Source organism: Lutjanus erythropterus, chromosome 5 (genome assembly GCF_056507025.1).
Source record: "Lutjanus erythropterus isolate fLutEry1 chromosome 5, fLutEry1.hap2, whole genome shotgun sequence".
Classification (NCBI taxonomy): domain Eukaryota; kingdom Metazoa; phylum Chordata; class Actinopteri; order Lutjaniformes; family Lutjanidae; genus Lutjanus; species Lutjanus erythropterus.
Genome location: NC_139321.1, coordinates 18,837,335 through 18,857,943, shown reverse-complemented (window position 1 = coordinate 18,857,943; position 20,609 = coordinate 18,837,335). Strand labels below are relative to the sequence as shown.

The 20,609-nt window shown below is 38.3% G+C and overlaps 2 protein-coding genes across 2 annotated transcripts; both read left to right on the top strand.

Moving 5' to 3' along the window:
* The first annotated feature begins 386 nt into the window (after window positions 1-386).
* Window positions 387-10,441, top strand: top6bl (TOP6B like initiator of meiotic double strand breaks). The gene is made up of 13 exons (XM_084718395.1): window positions 387-507; window positions 2,614-2,667; window positions 2,750-2,871; window positions 3,014-3,097; window positions 3,184-3,239; window positions 3,634-3,705; window positions 4,025-4,220; window positions 5,059-5,182; window positions 8,253-8,411; window positions 8,502-8,623; window positions 9,596-9,706; window positions 9,878-9,976; window positions 10,067-10,441. Exons 1-13 carry the CDS (start codon window positions 399-401, stop codon window positions 10,112-10,114), a joined length of 1,356 nt encoding a protein of 451 aa, XP_084574521.1. The 5' UTR covers window positions 387-398; the 3' UTR covers window positions 10,115-10,441.
* A 2,027-nt stretch (window positions 10,442-12,468) lies between these two features.
* On the top strand, window positions 12,469-20,475 carry pola2 (polymerase (DNA directed), alpha 2). The gene is made up of 18 exons (XM_084719031.1): window positions 12,469-12,829; window positions 13,588-13,712; window positions 13,830-13,918; window positions 14,012-14,069; window positions 15,068-15,177; window positions 15,475-15,674; window positions 15,838-15,926; window positions 16,547-16,699; window positions 17,057-17,119; window positions 17,278-17,329; window positions 17,499-17,617; window positions 17,724-17,762; window positions 18,021-18,094; window positions 18,231-18,339; window positions 18,677-18,783; window positions 19,525-19,581; window positions 19,672-19,798; window positions 20,106-20,475. The coding sequence occupies exons 1-18, from the start codon at window positions 12,745-12,747 to the stop codon at window positions 20,256-20,258; spliced, it is 1,809 nt and encodes a 602-aa protein (XP_084575157.1). The 5' UTR covers window positions 12,469-12,744; the 3' UTR covers window positions 20,259-20,475.
* The last annotated feature ends 134 nt before the right edge of the window (window positions 20,476-20,609 follow it).

Below are 20,609 nucleotides of genomic sequence, written 5' to 3'. Positions count from 1 at the left end.
GTTCATGGTTTTTGACTAAAATTATCACTCTCGCGAGATCTTTCACGATCTTTCCTTCTAGACACGACCAGTACGGAGCAGGACGGGCACGTGCGCAATATTAAAACCAATGTAGCGCATGCGTGGCAGTAAAGTTGACTCATTTCAGTAAAGATGCTCAGAGAAATACAGCAGGTAATGAGTTAAATTGTGTTTATTTTATATACAAACACTGCATTTTTCGTGTAGAATTATTGTTTAACAGTGAATCTACTGTTTCTAAAAATTGAGAGGGTCAATCAAGGTTTGAAGCTAGCTAGCATAACATAACGTAACCTAGCTAGCTAACTTACAGCTTTAGCTTGTGTGTAATGAAGAGTTTGTGTTTTCAATCATCACCTCAGGTGTTGCGGTTGGTCATGCTGTTAGGAAAGCAAAGGCATCAGAGAGGTTTAAAGACTGCAGGAGGACTTTTGGTGTTTATGTGGACTGAAACAGGAGCTTCTGTTCAAAGTCTAATGTGCACTGGTAGGCATCAATACTTTTCAAAATTTATTATTCATTTATTTATCTCTCTACAACAAAGGGATGTACAAAGAAATGTAACAATAGTTACTTTATGAAACACAAAACAAAAAACTGCAGTATTACATTTTCTCAGAGAGAAATGTTCAAAATTAAGACCAGATGTGCTTGAACAATTCTTATCTGACAGGAAAAACACACTGCATGGCCAAAAAAAATGTCACACATTACGCCATGTATCATTTTGATAAGCTTATGCAGTATCACAACATTTATTTCCAGTGTCCAGAGTTACATTAATTTTTCGCTAAGATCTTGTATTGATGATGGGAAAATAGGACTGCTGTGTAAAGTCTTCTCCAGAACATCCCAGAGATTCTCAGTGGGGTTAAAGTTTGAACTCTGGTGACCATCCCATGTGTGCAAATGATGTCTCATGATCCCTGAACTACTCTTTCACAATTTGATGAATCCTGGCATTGTAATCTTGGAATATGTCCATGCCATTAGAGAAGAAAAAATCCTGATCATTCAGTATATTCAGGTAGTGAGCTAACCTAATTTTTTGGGCACATTACGTGGCTAAACCTCGACCCGAGCAACTGAAGCAACCCCAGATCATAATACTGCCCCCACAGGTTTGTATGGTAGGCACTAGGCATGATGGGTGTATCACTTCATCCGCCTCTCTTCTTACCCTGCTGCTCCCGTCACTCTGGAACAGGGTAAATCTGGAATCATCAGACCACATGACTTTTTCCATTGCTCCACCGTCCAATCTGAGTGGTTTTCTTAAGGCTACACAGCTGTGTAGTCCCAATCCCTTGAGTTCTTTACACATTGTGTATGTGGAAATGCTCTTACTTTCACTGTTTAATGTAGACGTGAGTTCTACTGTTGATTTTTTATGATTCCATTTTACCAAACCTTTAAGTGATTTCCAGTCACAATCATTCAAGATTTTTTTTCATTTCTTCCTCAAAGATGATGTTTCACCGCTATCCTTCCAGGTTTTAATAATGTGTTGGACAGTTCTTAAACTAATTTTAGCAATCTCATCAGTCTCCTCTTAGTTGTTCTCTTTGCCCGATGCAGGCCAATAATTTGACCCTTCTGAAACAGAATTTTCATGCCCATATCGTATGATATCATCGTAAGAGTGAGTACTTTATTTAAATGTTTCAACAGTAGAAACCATCTGACCCCAAAACAAGCAGTAAACAACTGCTTTAGCAGTGTCTAATATGGTGTTCACAATATATAACCTGTATTTTGATGAGCATTTTAAACTAAGTATTACATTTTAGATGGTTTCAATCAAAAATGGTAAAGGTACCATGGGTATTAACCATCCATATATATAAATAAAATCACATTTCAAGTACGGCTTCAACTAATAATTATTTTCATCATTGATTAATCTGTCAGTTATTTTCTCAATTAATCAGTTTGCTGTTTGGTCCATAAAATGTCAGAAAATGTTGGTCGATGTTTCCCAAAGCCCAAGATGACGTCCTTAAATATCTATTTTTTCCACAACTCGAAAATATTCAGTCACTGAGGACTAAAGAAGCTCAAAAATATTCACATTTGAGAAGCTGGAATGAGAGAATTTGTTTTTTTTTTTCTTAAGAAATGACTCAAAATGATTAATTGATTATCAGAATTGTTGCCAATTAATTTAATGGCTGACAACTACTTGAACAGTTGACTAATCAATGCAGCTCTAATTTCAAGTAAAATGTACAAGATACAGTGAAGATATGGCATCAGACATTGAATCTCAGAGAAATCTGACCAAAAAGTGCAATCCATCTGATCCAATAAAGAAACTGATCACCACAATAAAACAGACATGACTAACTGGGTGCTTTGGGGTGTGATTACATGTTTATTTAGAATAATTTCATCCTGAGACTTCGCTTGAAAACACTTGAAGATTAGAAGACAACTTGAGACCTGAAATTAGAACTCTTCCCCACATTGTAGAGAAAATTTAAGGGATAGTTTTGCCAGCAGCTGTTAGGATTTCCTTTCTGGGCAAGACAAAACAAATAGGTTTGACATTTACCACAGTGTGATGTAACAGTATTCACATTTGTGGTGCAGTTGCTGCTGCAGGTCCCTGGAGCACAGGGATTAAAATGAAAGAACTCAAGCTAGGTATGTAAAAACACCTAACATAAGTATACACCTTCAGCTTTTGTATGCTGTATCTCTACATCACCTGCTTTTGCTACACAAGTCCTGACAGATTTGAAGGAGAGCATGTTCCCCTGTGCGTGGCCGTGTCCTCAGCCTGATCCTGAGGAGCTGTGTGCCTTCACTGATCTGTACGGTTCCATCAGATTACTCCTGTCATTTCAGGTACAAACAACTGATCCTCTACCAGCATAGATTTTTTTTTTTTTACATTTGATATACAATATTTCTTTTAAAATGTGATTTAAGTTAGACGATCACGGTGTGACTGACATATCATCTCTGTCTGTATCTTTGCACCATATAGATGAAAGACACAGGACTCTTCAGTCCAGAGTGGTGTGCTCATATAGAAGTGTTTCTACATGCATTCAGTTTGGTTAATGCAGGGGTAGGATCTGTTTCCCTCTGTCATGTATCCACATCATCATCATTTAAAGTTGTCAGCAAATATTTGACAGCTTCTCTCTTTTAAAGATCAGAATTCACTTCAAAGTCAAATTCAGTCAGCAGACCTTCCAGCGAGAGTTTAGGTAAGACTGCCAACTACACAGCCACAGCTCATAACCTCATTTTCTCGTAAATCTGGTAATGTTCCCCACCCATGAGATGACCTCATGTTAGAACGGTGCTACTCAAAACTGTACTTTTGGGTTGTTTATCTACATTATAGATTTGACATGCCTGATGCATTCTGCAGTTATTTATTCAGTCACTCATTGATACACAGAATTTATCTGTTTTGTTTCAGTGAAGCAATTTAAACATATAAATGTAAAACCTCATACACAAAGGATGAAGATCAGATTTTAATAGTTGTTTGCTGTGATTTTTGGTGTTGCAACACAATACCAAACACAGTGGCTCACGCTCACTCATGTTAAAATCCCCTTGGCCATATTTTTATTAATATTTACATTCTTGCAGAGTGAAGATTGCGAGTAAAGTTGCATGGGCAAAGCAATCGTCAATGATCTTGGATGTCACCTCCAGAACACAGTCAGTAATGCTGATTTTAATATTATTTAATGTTGTTGCTTGTGTGGTTCAATAGCTCTGTTTACTTCGACACCTGGTTCCCACTGTGAAGATCAACAATATTAATGTCTGTAAATCTTTTGAGGTCTCTAAAAGAAAAGTTAGAGGTGTTTACCTGAGGTTCTTTTATTCTGATTGGGTTGTTATTATTTGTGTAATATTAAGGTCCATGTAATCCAACAGGTACTGAAGCATAACCAAAATAATTTTATCCTCATCTCTTAATGCAACAAAAACATGTTGAAAATAGAAAGTGGATTCTCTGTCTTTGGCTTTAAAGGCCTCCAGAGTGTGTAAAGAAAGGATGCTGGTGTCTGGGAGGGCACCCTGTCGTCGGAGGCAGGTTACCGCTCAGTATCCCACCCGAAGCCATGGACCAGGGCCTGTTTGGGGAGCTCAGCGTCCAGCCTGTCACAGTCCTCAGTCCCTGTGTGCTGCAGTACCCCAATCTGGCAACACAGCTCACTCACATACAAATATCCTTTGCTGGTTTTACCACAGTGCTGTGGTTAGTTTTTATAGAGAGGATCTCTAGCTGCAGTCAAGTTGTCAAGGCTTCAGCATTGCGTGCTTTTTGCATTGGATGCAGTTCAGCTGGCCTCATCAGACTCTGGCTTCCAGTGTGCACTGGGACAATTTTGCAGCTGACTATGAAAGGAGAAGGGTTGAAGTTCAACACCTCTAAGTCCAAGGCCATGGTATTCCCCCTGGATCAGTGAGTCACTGCTCCATGTGAAGGAGTTCAAGCAGCTTAACAGAAGAAGTTTGCGATACGTATTGTCCGACCATGCCATAAGCCAAATGTGTTTCTAATTGTTCTCAATGGCCACACACAAAGACGTGGTGAAAAGCCAGTTGTCATATTGTTTCAATATGGAGATAATGGTGCATAGTTTCTCCCAAAACACAGTCTTAGTGTTGCACTCATTCCTTCATGGGAAACGTAACAGAAATAGACTTGCAGCAAATGAAAAAATCTTGCTATAAAGAGATGTTCAAACCCAGTATACTTTCTCACACAGCTGGCAAATTGGAGCCTAAAGGCGAAGCTTTTGATTTACCAGTCAACCTACTTTACAACCCACATGTTGGGTCGTAGGCTTTGGGTAATAACCAAAAGGTGAAGTCATGACACAACGATGAAAACGAGCTTCTTTCGTAGATTGACTGGGCTCACAGATAGATAGAGAGTGAGGAGAGTGATGAACTCCAGGGGGAACTCAGAGTAGAATCGCTGCTCCTTATGTTTGCCTCGGTTGAAGTGGTTCGGGCATCTGATTTGGATTAGTCCTCCTTGACTGCACGTGTGTCCATGTGTTGGTATGCAGCCCCAGTAATGTTCCTGTCACAGGCCCCTCCACCTTCTTCCAGAACCTTCCTGCACATCTGGACTGTCAGGAGCTGGGTCTGCACGGCCTCCGCTGCTCCTCCTCCAAAGGTAGACCACAATCACTGACGCAAACAACACATACTGATGGCCAGGGTACGTATGAGGCCAGAAGAACTGTAAGGACACGGTGTAAATCAAACCTGAAGTAGGTCATAAGTCAAGGACAGTTAATCCTTTCTAAAAAAAAAAAACAAAACACTTAAACCCTTGATTACTTCCTGACTATGAGGGATGTGTTAATATCAACCACCTGTGTTTATTTGTTAAGAGAATGTGCCCTGGCCTGAAACTGCTTGTAAAACCTTAATGGATCACAAAGAGCCCATAATTTGAATCAGAGGAATGAAACTAAACAACAATGGAAGTAGAAAACAGGACACAGAGCACAGTAACAGAAAAACTTAAAGCGACTGCGCTCGAGAGAAACATTTCCAACACATGAAATGATTATCGTCACAGTATTTTTACTGTCTCTTGTGATTTATGTTCACATGCAGCCAATCTGCACAAATGGTTTACATTCATTGCAAAGAGTAAATTCTTATGCAAGAAGTAGAGTTGTGTTTACTGAGCAAAACAATTCTCACAGCACATAGTTGGGGTGCGGTATTAGGGGCGGAGAAATGGTCTACAATGTGTTTTTCCATCATGTTTTGGACTGGAAATGTGTTTACCTTTGTTATATTCAACTTTGCCCATGTTGTTTCCATCATCTAATCACAACTTAATCCTGCCTTAGTTCCCACAAGGGGAATTGTTAAAGAATAAAACATTTTGCAGGTGTGATAAACATATGTGTTGCATCTGATGTGTTTAAAAAAAGTCAATGGGGGTGGCTTTTAATTTCCCCAAAATTATTTTTTCATCTGGAAAATACTCGTACATGAATATGATTCGTAAGAACATTTTCTTTATACCTGCTAATATAGGGTCTCATTTATAAAACAGACTTCTGATCAGTTTTAATCGTAAGCAGGGGTTTTTCAAACTCAGTTTAGTTAATGGGCCCTGTACAGCCCAATTTGATCTCAACTGAGCTGGAGCAGGAAAACCACTCCATGTTAATCTATAAATAAGAATATCTCCAAATTTTCCCCCTTTTTTTAGTTATAAGAACTGCAAGTGCATTCTAAAATGTTCATAATTGGAAATGAAAAACAACATAATATTTTACTTCTACATGATTAAAAAAACTTGTTGAGACCTGGAAACACTCACATTTCTACTCCTGTGTGGTAATAATTGACATCATCACACAACAATAACTAAAGTAGAAGCTAATGAGGAAGACGTTGACCATTTACAAACCATTCACAAGACAAATAGGGTTTTGCCGATATTTTTGCCAATGTTTATATTTATAGGAGTCTGATATAGATGATTATGTACTGAAGCTGCTGATTTACAGTGTTTTGCACAATGTTTAATACCCGTAAATATGATGACACTAAGTATTTGTTGCTTTTTCAGAGAACTATATTCAGGCCTGGAATTAATGACCACTCTGCTGTTTGTGTACTTTGCAAAGTGGTGATCCAGTGGGTTGGATTGGACCCATTTTGCACAGGCCGGTTCCGTTTGACACCCCTGATCTTAAGTATGACTTGCACAGAAAAACACTGCATAAGTGGTCATTTATAAAACCTTATTTTGAAAAAGACTCGCTTTTTTCAGTTAGTCCAGTCTTTCTGCTGCAGGACGCTAACCGTATCCCGGCACCGTCGGCCTCATTTATGAAATAGACTTTAAATCAATTTTGATCTCAAGTGTTACTTACACAGAAAAACTTGTATAAGTGGTTATTGTAAAACCTTACTTTGGTGTGGAAATGATCTTATCTGTAAGCAATGTCTAACCCTGACATAAGTGATTTTCCTGCTGGTTATTTTGGGGTTTTGCAGGTTCCTGTGGTGATGGTTGAATCAGTTTTCTAAACAATTTGATGTGAATTATCCATTAAAGGTGTGAGGAATTAATTGTGATAAACTCCCAAGCCACATACTTGACTTTGTTTGTCAAACCACTATATAGTTTACTGAATAACACAGGTTATCTAGCATCAATCTCCTCTACCAAGTTTGCTTTTCTCTTTTTGTCCCTGGCTATTCCGGGCCTAACCATCGGATGTGCTGCATTATATAAAAGGAAGTTGCTGATTGGAAGTTAAGTTAATTTGAGATTTATAGATAACAGAGTTACAAATTTGTTTTTTAGAACCTGCATGGAATGTGATTGTAAGACTAAGTTCAATCCCAAATCCAAGAACATTTTTATAAATGTGGCCTCTGAACCATTTTCTCATGTCAAAGTATTTGTCAAGCAGGTGGTTGGTCTTTAGTGAAATAGTCCAAATAATCTTTGTGAGTAAGTAAGTCCTGGAATAGTTTTTCTGTCAGTCAGTCAGTCAGTTACGTTAAAAGGCTAAATTCTCCCTGGGGTTATTCTAAACTATGTGTGAAAGAGCTGATTTGAGCTGATCTGGTTTAGTGTAGTGTGCCACTTTGTCTGGATAGAAGCTTAATCATGTCCAAATAATCTCTGTCTGGCACAATATTGGGCAGTACATTCATATTGTGATAATGTGAAGAATTGGCCGATTTCTCAAGAAACAGTCTTGCTTAATAAGCATTTCTTAGCCTTGTAGTTTACACAGTGACTCACAACCACAAGCAAAACCACGAGTGTGCATAAATCACAAGTAGCTCAGTTATTCACAATATAAACTCAAGAAAGTGTCCTATAAGAGACATTGCTCCGGTCCCTGACAGCTGGAGAGAAGATCCTGTCACAACAACAAATCAGTGATGGTTGTTTTACTCTGAGACACATTTTAAAGTGCTGAAGTTGTTTCATTATGCTCAAGAAAAGATTTTTTAAGCATCTGTTAACTTGTTGAACCTAAGCGAACTGAGGTGTTGTTACTGTTACAGAATGTTATAACAATTACGTGCTCAACCCAAAGGTGTGTCTGCTCTTACCACAGTCTTTCATACACGTTGTTAAAACCCCCCACCTTCAACCAGTGTAGACTTGCAGTGTGTTTGCCGTTTAAAGTGGATATCATCACTATTAATCAGGTTGTCCTTTTATGTTCTTCTCATTTTAACATCCTGCGCAGATCTCTTGCACGGCGGTGGCACTGTATACACAGTAGAGCAAGAGAAGTGGGAGGATTCAGAACAACAATCAGGTCTTCCTTCAGTGCAACAGCGTCTCCTGCTTTTCCTCTTCCTGCAGCACAGTGACCCCTTCATCTACCACCTCTCTGACGTTATGGGTGAGACACAGCTCCATGCATTATCACAAAACACTTCATTATAGTTGGTCTTCCTTGCAATTTCTTTGTGTATCGGTGATGCTCCCACAGCCACAGAGGTGCTGATAGAGCGCCATCTGGAGGACATTCTGAACAACAACAGGCAGGCAGTCACAGCAGCCCTGCAGACTGAGCTGAAGAACACGCTGCAAACACAAAATTGCAGAAAAAAGGCAAGTCAGTTTATTTATTTATGTCAATTAATTATTTTACTTTTTGGTACTGTACTGTTAATCTTCTCTGTACTATTTATTTAGCTATGGAGTTAGTGAGAGAGGTACAGTAGATGGATGTGGGAGTGAATCATGATATCAAAATTCCTAAGCAGTGTCTTATAATGTTAGGACAAAATTTCCAATATTAGTTTAAAAAAAAAAAGAAAAGAAAAAAGGCAAGTCTGCAATACACACCAACTGCCAGAGAGGAAATAATCTAATAATAATGATATTTAATCATACATTGTCTTTATTTCATATTTTTGATGTCTTTATATAATAGTGTGTACTACCTCAGCAGTTTGTTTGACAGAAAACAGTCATCAATAATGGCTTTGATAATTAGTTTATTGCTGATGTTGTTTATCAAGATGTCACACTTGTGCAGCTTGCAGCAGATTAATCTAAAAAAAAGAATGAAAACAATAATGAAAATTTCTAAATGATATGAGCCCTAATAGCATTAAATAAATATAACTTTAGACTCAACTAGATAAAATAAAAAAAAAGTCTGTTGGAACCAATCTGACTGCATTCAATCAAGGCACAGTAGTGATATTATGTTACTGAGCTCCGGATAGAAAAAATGATACTTAAGATAATTTTGTTTATGTACAGAAAGTATGCGGAGGTCAGCAAAAATTTTATTGTAGCATGCAAAATGTGCGAACCAAAAATTACTCCCACATTCTTTTGATACTTTAAGTTGCATAAAGGTAAGTCGAGGCTAATATTAACGTAATTAGCAAGGTAATTCTTAGTTAACATTAGCTAAACAATAAGTAACTTTGTAAATGAATGAGACTGGACACTCACTGTTACATTTTGACTTGTTAAGGTCTCAAAACTCAAAGCTGAGGAGGTCCCACCTCTGCCTAATAGTGTGTGTTGGGGTGTTGTGTGTGTGTGTGTGTGTGTGTGACATGTAAGGACCAGGAGAAGCTGCGTTCAGCTGCTGAAGTGATTCTCAGTTCATCCGTCGGTATTGTGAGCTGCAGCAGTAACATGGACTTCAGAAATGCCTGTCTCAACAGCATGAAGGTGGGAAAAAAATTAAAGATGTTTATTAAGATATTTATAGTTATTTCACATTTACAGCTCTCTTAATTTGTTAGAGACACCACTGCCAAAGATGTTCATCTGTTACATATGGAGGTTGATAACGTGACTAAAATCAGATGTGCATCCTTATCATATTTGTATGTTTGTCAGGTGCGTGACACCCATGAGCTGTCAGCCTCCCTCTGTGAGTCACTGAGGAGGGTGACATCATGGAAATTTATTCCCAGGGGAAAGTGCTACTCCACTCAGGTGAATGGGTTGTTACTATAGCAGCGCTTCAGTGCTTTTAGACATCAGATTTTTAACCCATAATGTAACAGCACACCATTACTTTCACAGATGGAAGAACATCCTGAGAGTGATGAGCCCACCAGAACAGAAATCTGAGGATGTCAGTGTTTGTGTTTGAAACGTTTTGTTTCTGGTTGTTCTGGCTGTGAAAGACATTAACACTGGAAGGAGTATTTCTCAATAGAAAAATATTTTGTATAAGTCTGGTATTAGGGCATGTTGTAAAAGTGCTGATGATAGTAATAGCTATGTAATTTAATTAAAAAATGCATTGTTTTTGTTATAGTTTGTGTTGCAATGTATGATTAGTGTTTCTAACATAATTATAAGATAGAAAGTGTTCCAAAAGAGAGCTCCATTGAACTGAATTTATGACTTTCTTTGTTGATGTTTTTCCTATTATGTACCCCTGTCATAAACACAGTTGAAAGACAGAGAAAAACAGGGGAAAACTCAAATCAGACAGCCACTGAGGCATCTGGGGGACAAATCTTACACAGGGGAAAAAAGTCCATAGTCCAGGCGTTCATATAACGTTTCATACAGTTTATTTTACTATATCAGCAAGAAAGCAAACAAAGAACAGTGACGTCTGCAGCCTCTCATGCACTGGTTAAAAACAAAAAAAATACATAAACCTTTCCCAGTGCCTGCTGGTCCTGCGTACACAGACTGTATAGGTTCCCCAGGTGTGCCCAAGCTGCCCAGTGCTTTAAACAAAAGCATTAACAAGAACTCAGATTAACAAAAAATAATGATACTAATGCTGTAATCAAACTATTTTGCCAGATTTGTCAAAACAACATAGCAAGAAAACAAATAAGTATTTAATTATTAAATATTACAAAACAATGAATAGCTCCAACAAACACTGTGGTAAAATAACACAAACATCTGTGCATTAGAGAGTACTTGAATTTATAAATTATGATTGTGACTGAGTTAGCATCATATGGTTCTGTAGTTCACACTCCAACAACGAGACTGGTTTAAATCAAAAAATGTTTTGTCAGACCTGAGAGCTGAAACTAAATAAACGCTCACAGTGATGACTAGGTGGCATTAGAAGAGAGCATATTTCTGTTTTACAAAATACACATTCACTGTATTGATTTTTAATGCAATTCTTTAGCTTTAGGTGGTACAGGAAACTGAGATGTGTACACCTCTAACCCTCTCTACACCATCATTTCTCTTGGAGGGCGTAGTGGTGTATTCCTGCAACATGCACTTTGACAAGGGAGAGCATTCCTTAGTGAGACACAAAAATAACATATGGAACACCTTTCCCAGTTACTTATAGTCATATGGGATTGAATTTCTTTTAATTGTTACTATTCCATAGATGAATTGCCTATTAAGCCAGTTGATTTTTAGCGTGGTCCCTGGCTTATACGCACAACTGTTTTCCACACAGATATTAGATATGGAACAAGAAAGATATTGAGATATTCAGAAATGGTTTGACAATAATATCATTCATTCAGTAGCTTTTGAATTACCACTGATTTTCTGAAAAAGGTTGGATTACCTGTTCTACCGAAAGAATGTGTATTAGTGTTTCCAAAAGATGTTTTACAGGTTCTGAAAAACTCATGATGACAAACGCTGTCATCAGATTGAACAAGGACTATCTACCTTAGGGTCCTAAATAAAAAATGTAGAAATAAACACATCTTGAAGACTCATAATATCCCCCTGGTGCAGATGTTTTGGTCTTCTATTTATGGTGACTTGACTTTGAAAAAACCTGAAGAATATCAGATAAATGTTGTAGTAACAATAAAATGAAGGAGGTGTAATTTTAAATTTTATGTAGAATATGTCCTTTAAAGCACATGATGGAGAGGTTCAGTATTATTGGATATTAATTATTGTTGTGATTTCTGTGGTTTAAATGAAACAGTTATATATATATATATTTTTTTTTAACTGTATATATTCCAGAATATTTTAAATTGATATGCAGAACTTTCTGTCTAGAAAACTAGATCAAATGGTTCAATGCTTTATAAAAATATTTTAATTTATTCTGAAAATAACTCTTGACTTGACAAAGATGTTATCTCAAATTCCACACACATAAAATGAAATGGACTTACAGAAAATTGAATTTACCTTACTTCTGATTCAGTTCACTAGTCAAGCTGAAACAAAACAGTGACCCAAACAATATTTCAAACACATCGACTAATGTTAATCGTTTATTAATCCATCCACCTTTGTTTTATTACTTTTATTTATTATTTTGCTATTACTAATTTACCGAACGGAATACTGTTGGGTTTTTTTTTTTTTTTTTTTTGTTTGTTTGTCATAGCTTAATTCCCTGGCTCTTTGTTTCCTCTTCTCGTTGCTTAAAAATATTTGTGTTTTAAAAAAAAAGTTAAAAATGAGTTATTGGAGGCTTTTATTTTCGTGGCGCTGTAAACTTCCGTTTGTGACTGCGTATGATGTGACGCAATTTCCGGCCGCCAACAGCTATAGCGCTTTTTCGCGGTAAAATGAAATGGCCATCTGCACCTGATGTTGGACGGATTTATTCTTCATGTCTGCCATTTAGAGTGTAGTTAACATCTGTAGTTTGTATTTAGAAGTCGCACTGTTGAGAGAATTAGATCGTCGTCGTTGCTATGAAGTGAGAGCGAGGCTAACGTTAGCTACCGAAGTATCAAAACATTAGCATAGTTCATATACAGTCTAATAGCGTTATACAGAGTAAGACAATGGTACTAGTAACAGGAGAAAGCCTAAAATCAGAGCTGGAAGTGTTTGATATACCCTGCCAAGATGACTCCGTCCTCGACAAGAGTAAGTAGCTAACGTCTCCTAATTTATGTCAGATGGATAGTCGTTAATCCTTTCCATGAATATATGTTAGCAAAAGTAGCTAAGCTTTCCCTCAACTACCGCTGAAGTTGACAATAAGGCGATTGTACATGTTTACTGTCCAGACGATTCCTCTCATCCGCTATTTAGTCATATCTCATATGTGTTGTGTTTTTAAACGGCTGTTATGTTTCTTGTAACTTGTGCTCACTCATTATATGGGCATTTATACTTTTTGCCTACCTTTTGTTTTCCTCATTTATATCTTTCAAATCCTGACAGCTGTTTTTACCCCTCACACTGTCAACATGTACATGGTGGTGGTATCATCATCATCATCATCACACTAAGAGGTGAAGCAATGAAAAAACAAAACAAAAGGCACATCAAACACAAAAACATTTACATCACATTGTTGTTAATTAGTCTGTTTTTCTGATGATAAATAAATATTTGAACAGACAGTATAGTTGAGAGAAAAAAATATATTGAATCTGAACCAATTCATGTGCATCAGTCAGTCATATGTTTAAATTAGGTGTGCTCAAATCAGAGTGATACTGCACACAAAATACTTCAGGATCAGATACGTCTGCTGTAATTATCATCCACCTCTGATTTACAGTATTATTTTCAGTCATTCTAATGCTCGATTTATAGCACCTAAGTGCACTGTATTTGCAGTCACCTCATTGTAACGTCTCAATTTTTATCTGTTCTCCATCACATCTCTCTCTCAGTGGTGGAGCAATGTATCTGTAACAGGATACAGGCAGATGAGATGGTGCTGGAGTGGGTGGCCTTCAGCACCACAAAAAATGGACTTAAACTCACCATGGACACCCTGGATCAGTTTGAACATGAGGTAACAGGAACATAATGACTGTTCATATTTTCCCAATTATTCATATTCATTATAATTTAGTACTTGGCCTTCTGTCACACTGATTTTATATTTACAGTGTGTTCATTTCCATTGTAGGTGTTAAACAAGAAGATTAAATCCAAACAGAGCTTCAGAAAAGAAGAAATTCATAACAGAACCAGAGATATCCACTCACTCCAGGAATTGTATCCTTGACAGTGAACTCTTTACAGCTTTTCGCTCTCTCAGTAACTATCAGGAGTGTCACTGTGTTATAGTACTTGACATTATTTGTTCAGAATCAAAGCAGAGGAAGAGGAGGAGAATCTACTGGACGCCTACTCTACTCCTGCTAAGGTAAGCAGCTCTCAGCCCTTGACATCAGACAGTAGCTGTAGTTACATGGAAAATAGATTCAAACTTAACTGTTCACATGGCCGCTAAATGAGAATATTATTATAATAATATAACAGTGATGACATGTGCAGGTGAACGGTTAATTTAACAAAAACTATACAAGAAGTGGTTCTTCCTCGGTCATATCATCTAATGTCACCATAAGCTGTTTTATTGAGTTGCCTCTTAGTCAGATGTGCAAAGTAGAGAAGAAGTGGATCTGAAATGTGCTGCTGTTGAAAATATTTGGAAGCAATAAATAGTGTTCCATCTTGTTTCATATTTCGGAGCCTCTGCAACTCATAACTCTTGGCTACATTACCAACACATGGGGCACACCTGCACAGAAAGAATATATTTATAAACTGCATGTTGTATGCTTAAGGCTAAATGAACTAGGCGTGATTCCCTTGGTGGCCCTATAGACCATTGTTTCCCAAACTTGTTTCCCAACTTTTTAAAAATGAAAAACCATCACAACCCAGTTCATAATAGGCCTTATCAATGAATCTGGAGAAGAGTTCATTTGTGCATAAATGAACATTCCTCACCATTTTTACTGCCATTTCCACATCACCTTATATAATCTTGACATGTACCATTGAAAACACTAACATGTTGAATACTTCATAAATGAGAAATAAATGCATTTAGACTGAGTGAACAGGACATCTTACTGTTTTTATTTCCTTATCAGGAAAACGATGTAGGACATTTTATTCTACTTAATAAATGAGACAAAATAAGTGTATTTCGGGAGAATTAACAGGCTCTTGTTTTTTGCGGTCATCAGTAAAGGAATATACACAATTTAAATTAAATTTGCAGAATGTCTTTCCATAGTCTTTCATTTATTTAGCGACCCGGATTAAATCTCCTGTGACCCCGTCTCTCAGAATTACTACCATATCGAGTGTGAGTCACTTGTGTTCCCTAACCTGTGTGTGTTGTGTGTGTAGGGCTCCCAGAAGCGAGCACTGACCACTCCCGAACACCCTCATTCAAAAAGAAGCGCAGCTCTGCTGGCCAGCCCTGGCCTGCTGCTGTCTCCTGCCAGCTTCTCTCCCAGGTACTCAGCAACAACACATACCAACAGTCTGCTGGAAAACAGCTGAAACACACAGAGGTTCCTAGTTTTTATGTTGGTTTTATTTAGTCTCGACAAGTCTTAAATTCACTTTCTCAGATGGACCTAGTAGTATTACTTATCAAGACAAGTTGCAAATACTGAGCAATTGCACAGGCATAGGTTGCATAACGTGTTAAGTCATTGCAACAACAAAACACTTAACTGAATCGCTTGTTAAGATGGACATTGGTTGCACTTTGACCTGACCCTGCCCTTCTTCCCATCTCTCTTATAAAGTGCTACACCGTCACAGAAGTACAGCCAGCGAGGAGCGAAAGGGGAGGTGGTGGTAACATTCGGGGTCGTGCAGGGCACTCGCTGGGCAGGCAGGAAGGCTCCAGGTGCAGGCGTCCAGCTGGAGCTGCTGGAAGGGCCTGAAGACTCTCTCCACTGCAGCTACAAGTACATGTTCCAGAGGCTGCGTGATGTTCGAAATGGTAAAATACTCTCATGTGTTGTAGAAGAGTAATTTAAAAAAAAAAAACACCCAGTAAATCTTAAATCATCTCAACTGGTAAATAGATTCCTCTAAATGTACTGATGCAAAAATGTGTTGACACATTATTTGAATTTGAGAATCTTTGCATCTGTTTTCCTCAGTGTTGACAGAGAAGATAGAGGAGCTCGGTGAGGCCCTCAGGACTCACTTCAACATCGAAGAGTTCTCCCCTGTCTCTCTGCCTGCCCAGGTACAGAGGGGCTATAGAAACAGGATGAATGTCTTATAGTTATAATTGGATATTTAATCCAGGAACTGTTTAATGCCTAACTACGAAGTTGATAGATTTGCCAGGGCTGGGTATCTTTCAAAAATTTTCCTTATCGGTTCCTGAACACTACCTCTTTTCGATACCAATTCTATAAAATCCACAAAATGAAAATGACATTACACATTACAGTAAAATCTTTAGCTTAATATTTTTCATACTAAAGCAATTTCACAACTTAAAAATATAAATCTGTTTACCACAATGTGATTAGACACCCAACCCTAAGATTTACAAACCTTATAAACCAATACATCAGCGTACAGTTTTACAAAATGTGAGAGCTGATCAGTGATAAACTTTGTAAATTTGAATCAGTTGTAATTGAACTTCAGGAAGATGTTTGTCATGAGTGGGAATTTTCCATTTTTCATAGAATGGTATTAGAATATTCATGTGTGTGATTTCCTGCTGGTTAAATGTCCTTATCTGACTATTTATTGCTATGAAACTGTTGAATAAACTAAATTGTACAGTATATTTATATGATTAATTATTTCCTGCCTGCTGACTTTGGTGTATTTGTGTCTCTTCACCTGTAGGACGGTATAACCGTGTTGGGTCAGATTTGCTGTGACAGTAATGGCAAACTGAACGCACAGTCGGTTCTGTTGGAGGCGGGACCAGAGCAAGGTGGTCAGCAAATACCTGTTGACCTATCGGAGCTTAAAGAGTACTCCCTGTTTCCTGGTCAGGTGAGCAGAAGGACACTTCTTGTCTTGGCAGATTAAGCTTCACATGGGACTGTTTTGAAAGTCTTTTTAAACATATTTATTGAATCAGATGAAGAATTACATCCATCTGTGCAGAGTGCATTGTGATTGCAGTATTTATGAGCGGTGGCTCTTCTTTGCCTGTGCACTGAGGTGTGTGCAGCAGGTTATACCGCCACCAAGAATAACAGAGCATGCCAAGGACCTGGGCAGGAGACTCACCCAGCGTCTGACCGAGAACTCTGACAACTTCTCCCTCTCTGTGGTGTATGAATCTACTTTGCAGGAAGCCTTTATTTTAGAGTACTCATTGATCTTCTCGTCTGTTTTTTTCTTCAGGTGGTAGTGATGGAGGGGATGAACACAACAGGAAGAAAACTGGTGGCTTCCAAACTTTATGAGGTCAGTTACAGGTTAACAAGTGCTGCCACATAAAGAGTCAAAGATAAATCATTTACTAATCTGCTTTTTCTTTAAATATTCTTTCAAAATCTAAATCAAGTGTTTCAGAGTATCTCAACATTTAGATCTGCGTTTGGTTTGTGTGCGTCTTTTTTTAGGGAGTCCCTCTTCCTTTCTACACTGCTGAGGTAAAACTGGAGATGGATGAAGGTGAGAAATGATGTTGGTTGGTATTTATTATAGTGAATTCTGTTAGTTGAGCACAACTTTCTCATTAACTTAAAAAGCTTTCAACTACAATAGAAGGAATATCTGCTCAGTCTGCTTTTATCAAAGGTAGTTTTAGTCTCTCACTCATCGTCATCTCGTGTGATCACAGAGCCCTTGAACGTACTAGTGGCGTGCGGACCGTACACTCCCTCTGACAGCCTGAGCTTTGACCCTCTGCTGGACCTCATCCATGTCATTGTCAGGGATCGTCCTGATGTCTGCCTGCTGGTACAGTTGCTTCAAGTTTTTCGTGTATCACAGTCACTTATTCCTCCAGCCGTCACATCACTGCATGTTATGTTTGGTTTTTCTGATTCTCTTTTCTTTCCACCAGCTGGGCCCGTTTGTGGATTCCAAACATGAACAGATTGAGGTATGCTGACACGCTCAGTTTGTGTGTTTTGCTGCAATCCAGTGCAGAGGTCGATAGGATCGGAGATTGTATTTTTTTTTTTCCTTGAGTACAATGGGTTGCAGCATTTATCCCAGAGTAACCACTGCTCCTAGAGATGATGTTTTGCATTTTTAAACTAATTTTAACTTCCACATCCCAAGTCAACACACAGCCATGCCGGTTGATCATGAATATGTGTGACCATGTCCTTTTTATCTCCACCTGTTGCTCAAATAGAAAGCCCAGGTCACCGAGACATTTGAGACCATTTTCTCCAGATGTATTGAAAGCATCGTTGATGGCACCAAAAGGTGAGTCTCTCATCTTTCTTAGCTATGATTCTGTTATTTTAGTTCCTGAGGACATTTAAAGAGCTGCATGGTACCTTGTAATTTGGCCTAATCATAAACTTTTACCATAATGAAGCCTGATGTTTTTTCCATCCAGTGTTGGCTGCCACCTGGTATTTGTGCCGTCCCAGAGAGACATCCACCATCACTTCATCTACCCACAGCCTCCCTTCATCCTGCCGAACCTCAGCAAGGACCAGGCCCAGGTCTGATGCACAAACACCCAACTAAAATAATGTGCTAGGCTTGTGAGCAATCATGCCAAGCATCATTGAGTTAGTAGGTTTAAACTTTGTGGTTTTGCTAGTCTTAGGGTAGGTTATGTATGAAGTCTGTTTTGTGGTTTTCCAAAACTAAAGATGTCAGATTAGAGTCTGGAGTCTGACTCAAGTCTTAATTGTGTGACTTGAGTCAACACCTTTTTTCAGACAGGTTGTCAACAAGATTCAACAGGGAAACAAAGAAAATTGTCAGTTAAGTCATTAATAAATGCAGCCAGACATCATAAACTTAAACAGTGTTTTTTTTTTTTCCACTATGCAGCGTGTCACCCTGGTCCCTGACCCATGCACCCTGCTGATCGACGGTGTGACCTTTGGCTTGACGTCTACTGACATCCTGTTCCACATGGGTGCAGAGGAGATAAGCTGGTGAGGAAAACTGTGTGCCAAAATTAACATGTCTAATTTTCACATACCTTCATCCAGCAGTGCGGCTCAGTTAGGAATTAATTTGGGAGGAAAATGTGTTAACCCTTTCAGTCCCAGGCCAAAACTGCATTTTTTTCCTACTTCCTACGTGTTTCTGAGTTTCCTATTAGCTTCTAATATAGATGTATTGCATGTTATGAGATGAACATGACAGCAACTGTGATCTTACCACAACCTCATAACTGATAAATAACAAAAAGTGATGAAGCACAAGAACAAATATTTACTCAGAGTAAATCAATCCAATCAAATCAAATCAAATCAATCCATGTTATTTATTTTTCTGACTCCATATGAGTCAAGGCTTAAAAACAAGAATATGAACAGCTCACTCAGCCACCTTAACAAATAAATACCTATTCAGTGAACTTAGGACAGTCTCATTTCCCATAAAGGAGAATGGGACACAACCAAAAAGTGAGGCTCAGATGTTTCTTGGGTCGCTATAACAACATGTAAAGAGCACTTAAAGCCAAGTGTGGTAATTAGTTTTGTTCAAGGACCAGTGTCATTGATATGGGGACTGATAGCCAGAAAGACCCTTCTGGTCACGTGCAAGCCTCACTTTGTCTTTAAAGCTAAATTTATATGATATTTAACTCAAACATCAGATGCAGCAGTTTCATTGTACTGATTATATATTTCAATGAGTGCTGTAACTGAAACTGTTTTGTGTTGCAGTGGCACCGGATCAGAAAGATTTTCACGCATACTGAAGCACATGCTGACCCAGAGGAGGTAAGAGTCCTGAAAGACTTCTCTTCTTTTTTCTGTTAACGATTGACCAACATTAAAGCCCACCTCTATGTTTGTGTGTTCACGACACAGTTACTACCCGTTGTACCCACCCGTGGAGGACGTCAACATGGATTATGAGAAGTTCCAGACCTTCGGTCAGATGCCACTCACCCCTGATGTTCTCATCATTCCCTCAGAGCTGCGCTACTTTGTGAAGGTACCAAACTCCTGTTTCTGTGAACGTCCATTTGATGTATTGTCAATGTCAAAATAAGTGCAGCTTTAAGATGGAAACAACATATTAACAACATATTGACTTCAGTAAAGAATTCTATATAAACAATGCCTAAAAACGTCGAATTTTTACTGGAAAAGTGGGAAATGGTTGCCTCTTTAAATGTAATCTTTTCTTATTTGTTTAAAATGTTTTGATTTAAAATGTCACTGAAAGCAAAACACTTAAATGAGTGTTTTATTATTTGCACCTTCTCTCTTTTGAAACCTGCTCTCCTCTCTTTCCTCAGGACGTTGTCGGCTGCGTGTGTGTCAATCCTGGACGACTGACCAAAGGCCAGGTGGGCGGGACCTACAGCAGGCTGCTCATTCAGCGCAGCGCTGCATCAGAGGACGGGAAGAGAGTGAGCCCCTGTTTGGCTGCTCAGGTGGTGAAAATCTAAAAGGAAATGAAGACTTTTTGATGCTCGTTGTCAACAGAAATGAGCTGATGTGACCGGGACCAGAACACTGCACTCTACAGGCACGCTGATGTAAAATAAAACAATTCACTGTAAAACCACTGGTTTATTTTTTATATAACAAACATGTTGAGACTCTTCAGTCACCCAGATACAATAATAATCTCTTTTCAATAAATTATTGTCAGCCTTTGTACAATTGTTTCTCCTCTGTTTCTAAGAGCTTTATATCTTGTTTTCCATGTTTCTGATTGTAAGAGAAAGAAATCTGCATAAAAATTCGAATTCTTTTGTAGAGGAAATTGTCCAAAAGTTAAATAAATAATTGTTTAA

Excerpts from the sequence above, each read along its gene's own strand:
- top6bl (XM_084718395.1), top strand. The coding sequence starts at position 399 with ATGCTGTTAGGAAAGCAAAGGCATCAGAGAGGTTTAAAGACTGCAGGA. Across the intron at positions 8,412-8,501 it reads CCACCTCTCTGACGTTATGG|CCACAGAGGTGCTGATAGAG; the intron begins GTGAGACACAGC and ends ATGCTCCCACAG. Across the intron at positions 9,977-10,066 it reads GAAAGTGCTACTCCACTCAG|ATGGAAGAACATCCTGAGAG; the intron begins GTGAATGGGTTG and ends TTACTTTCACAG.
- pola2 (XM_084719031.1), top strand. The coding sequence starts at position 12,745 with ATGGTACTAGTAACAGGAGAAAGCCTAAAATCAGAGCTGGAAGTGTTT. Across the intron at positions 12,830-13,587 it reads TGACTCCGTCCTCGACAAGA|TGGTGGAGCAATGTATCTGT; the intron begins GTAAGTAGCTAA and ends TCTCTCTCTCAG. Across the intron at positions 16,700-17,056 it reads ACTCCCTGTTTCCTGGTCAG|GTGGTAGTGATGGAGGGGAT; the intron begins GTGAGCAGAAGG and ends TTTTTTCTTCAG.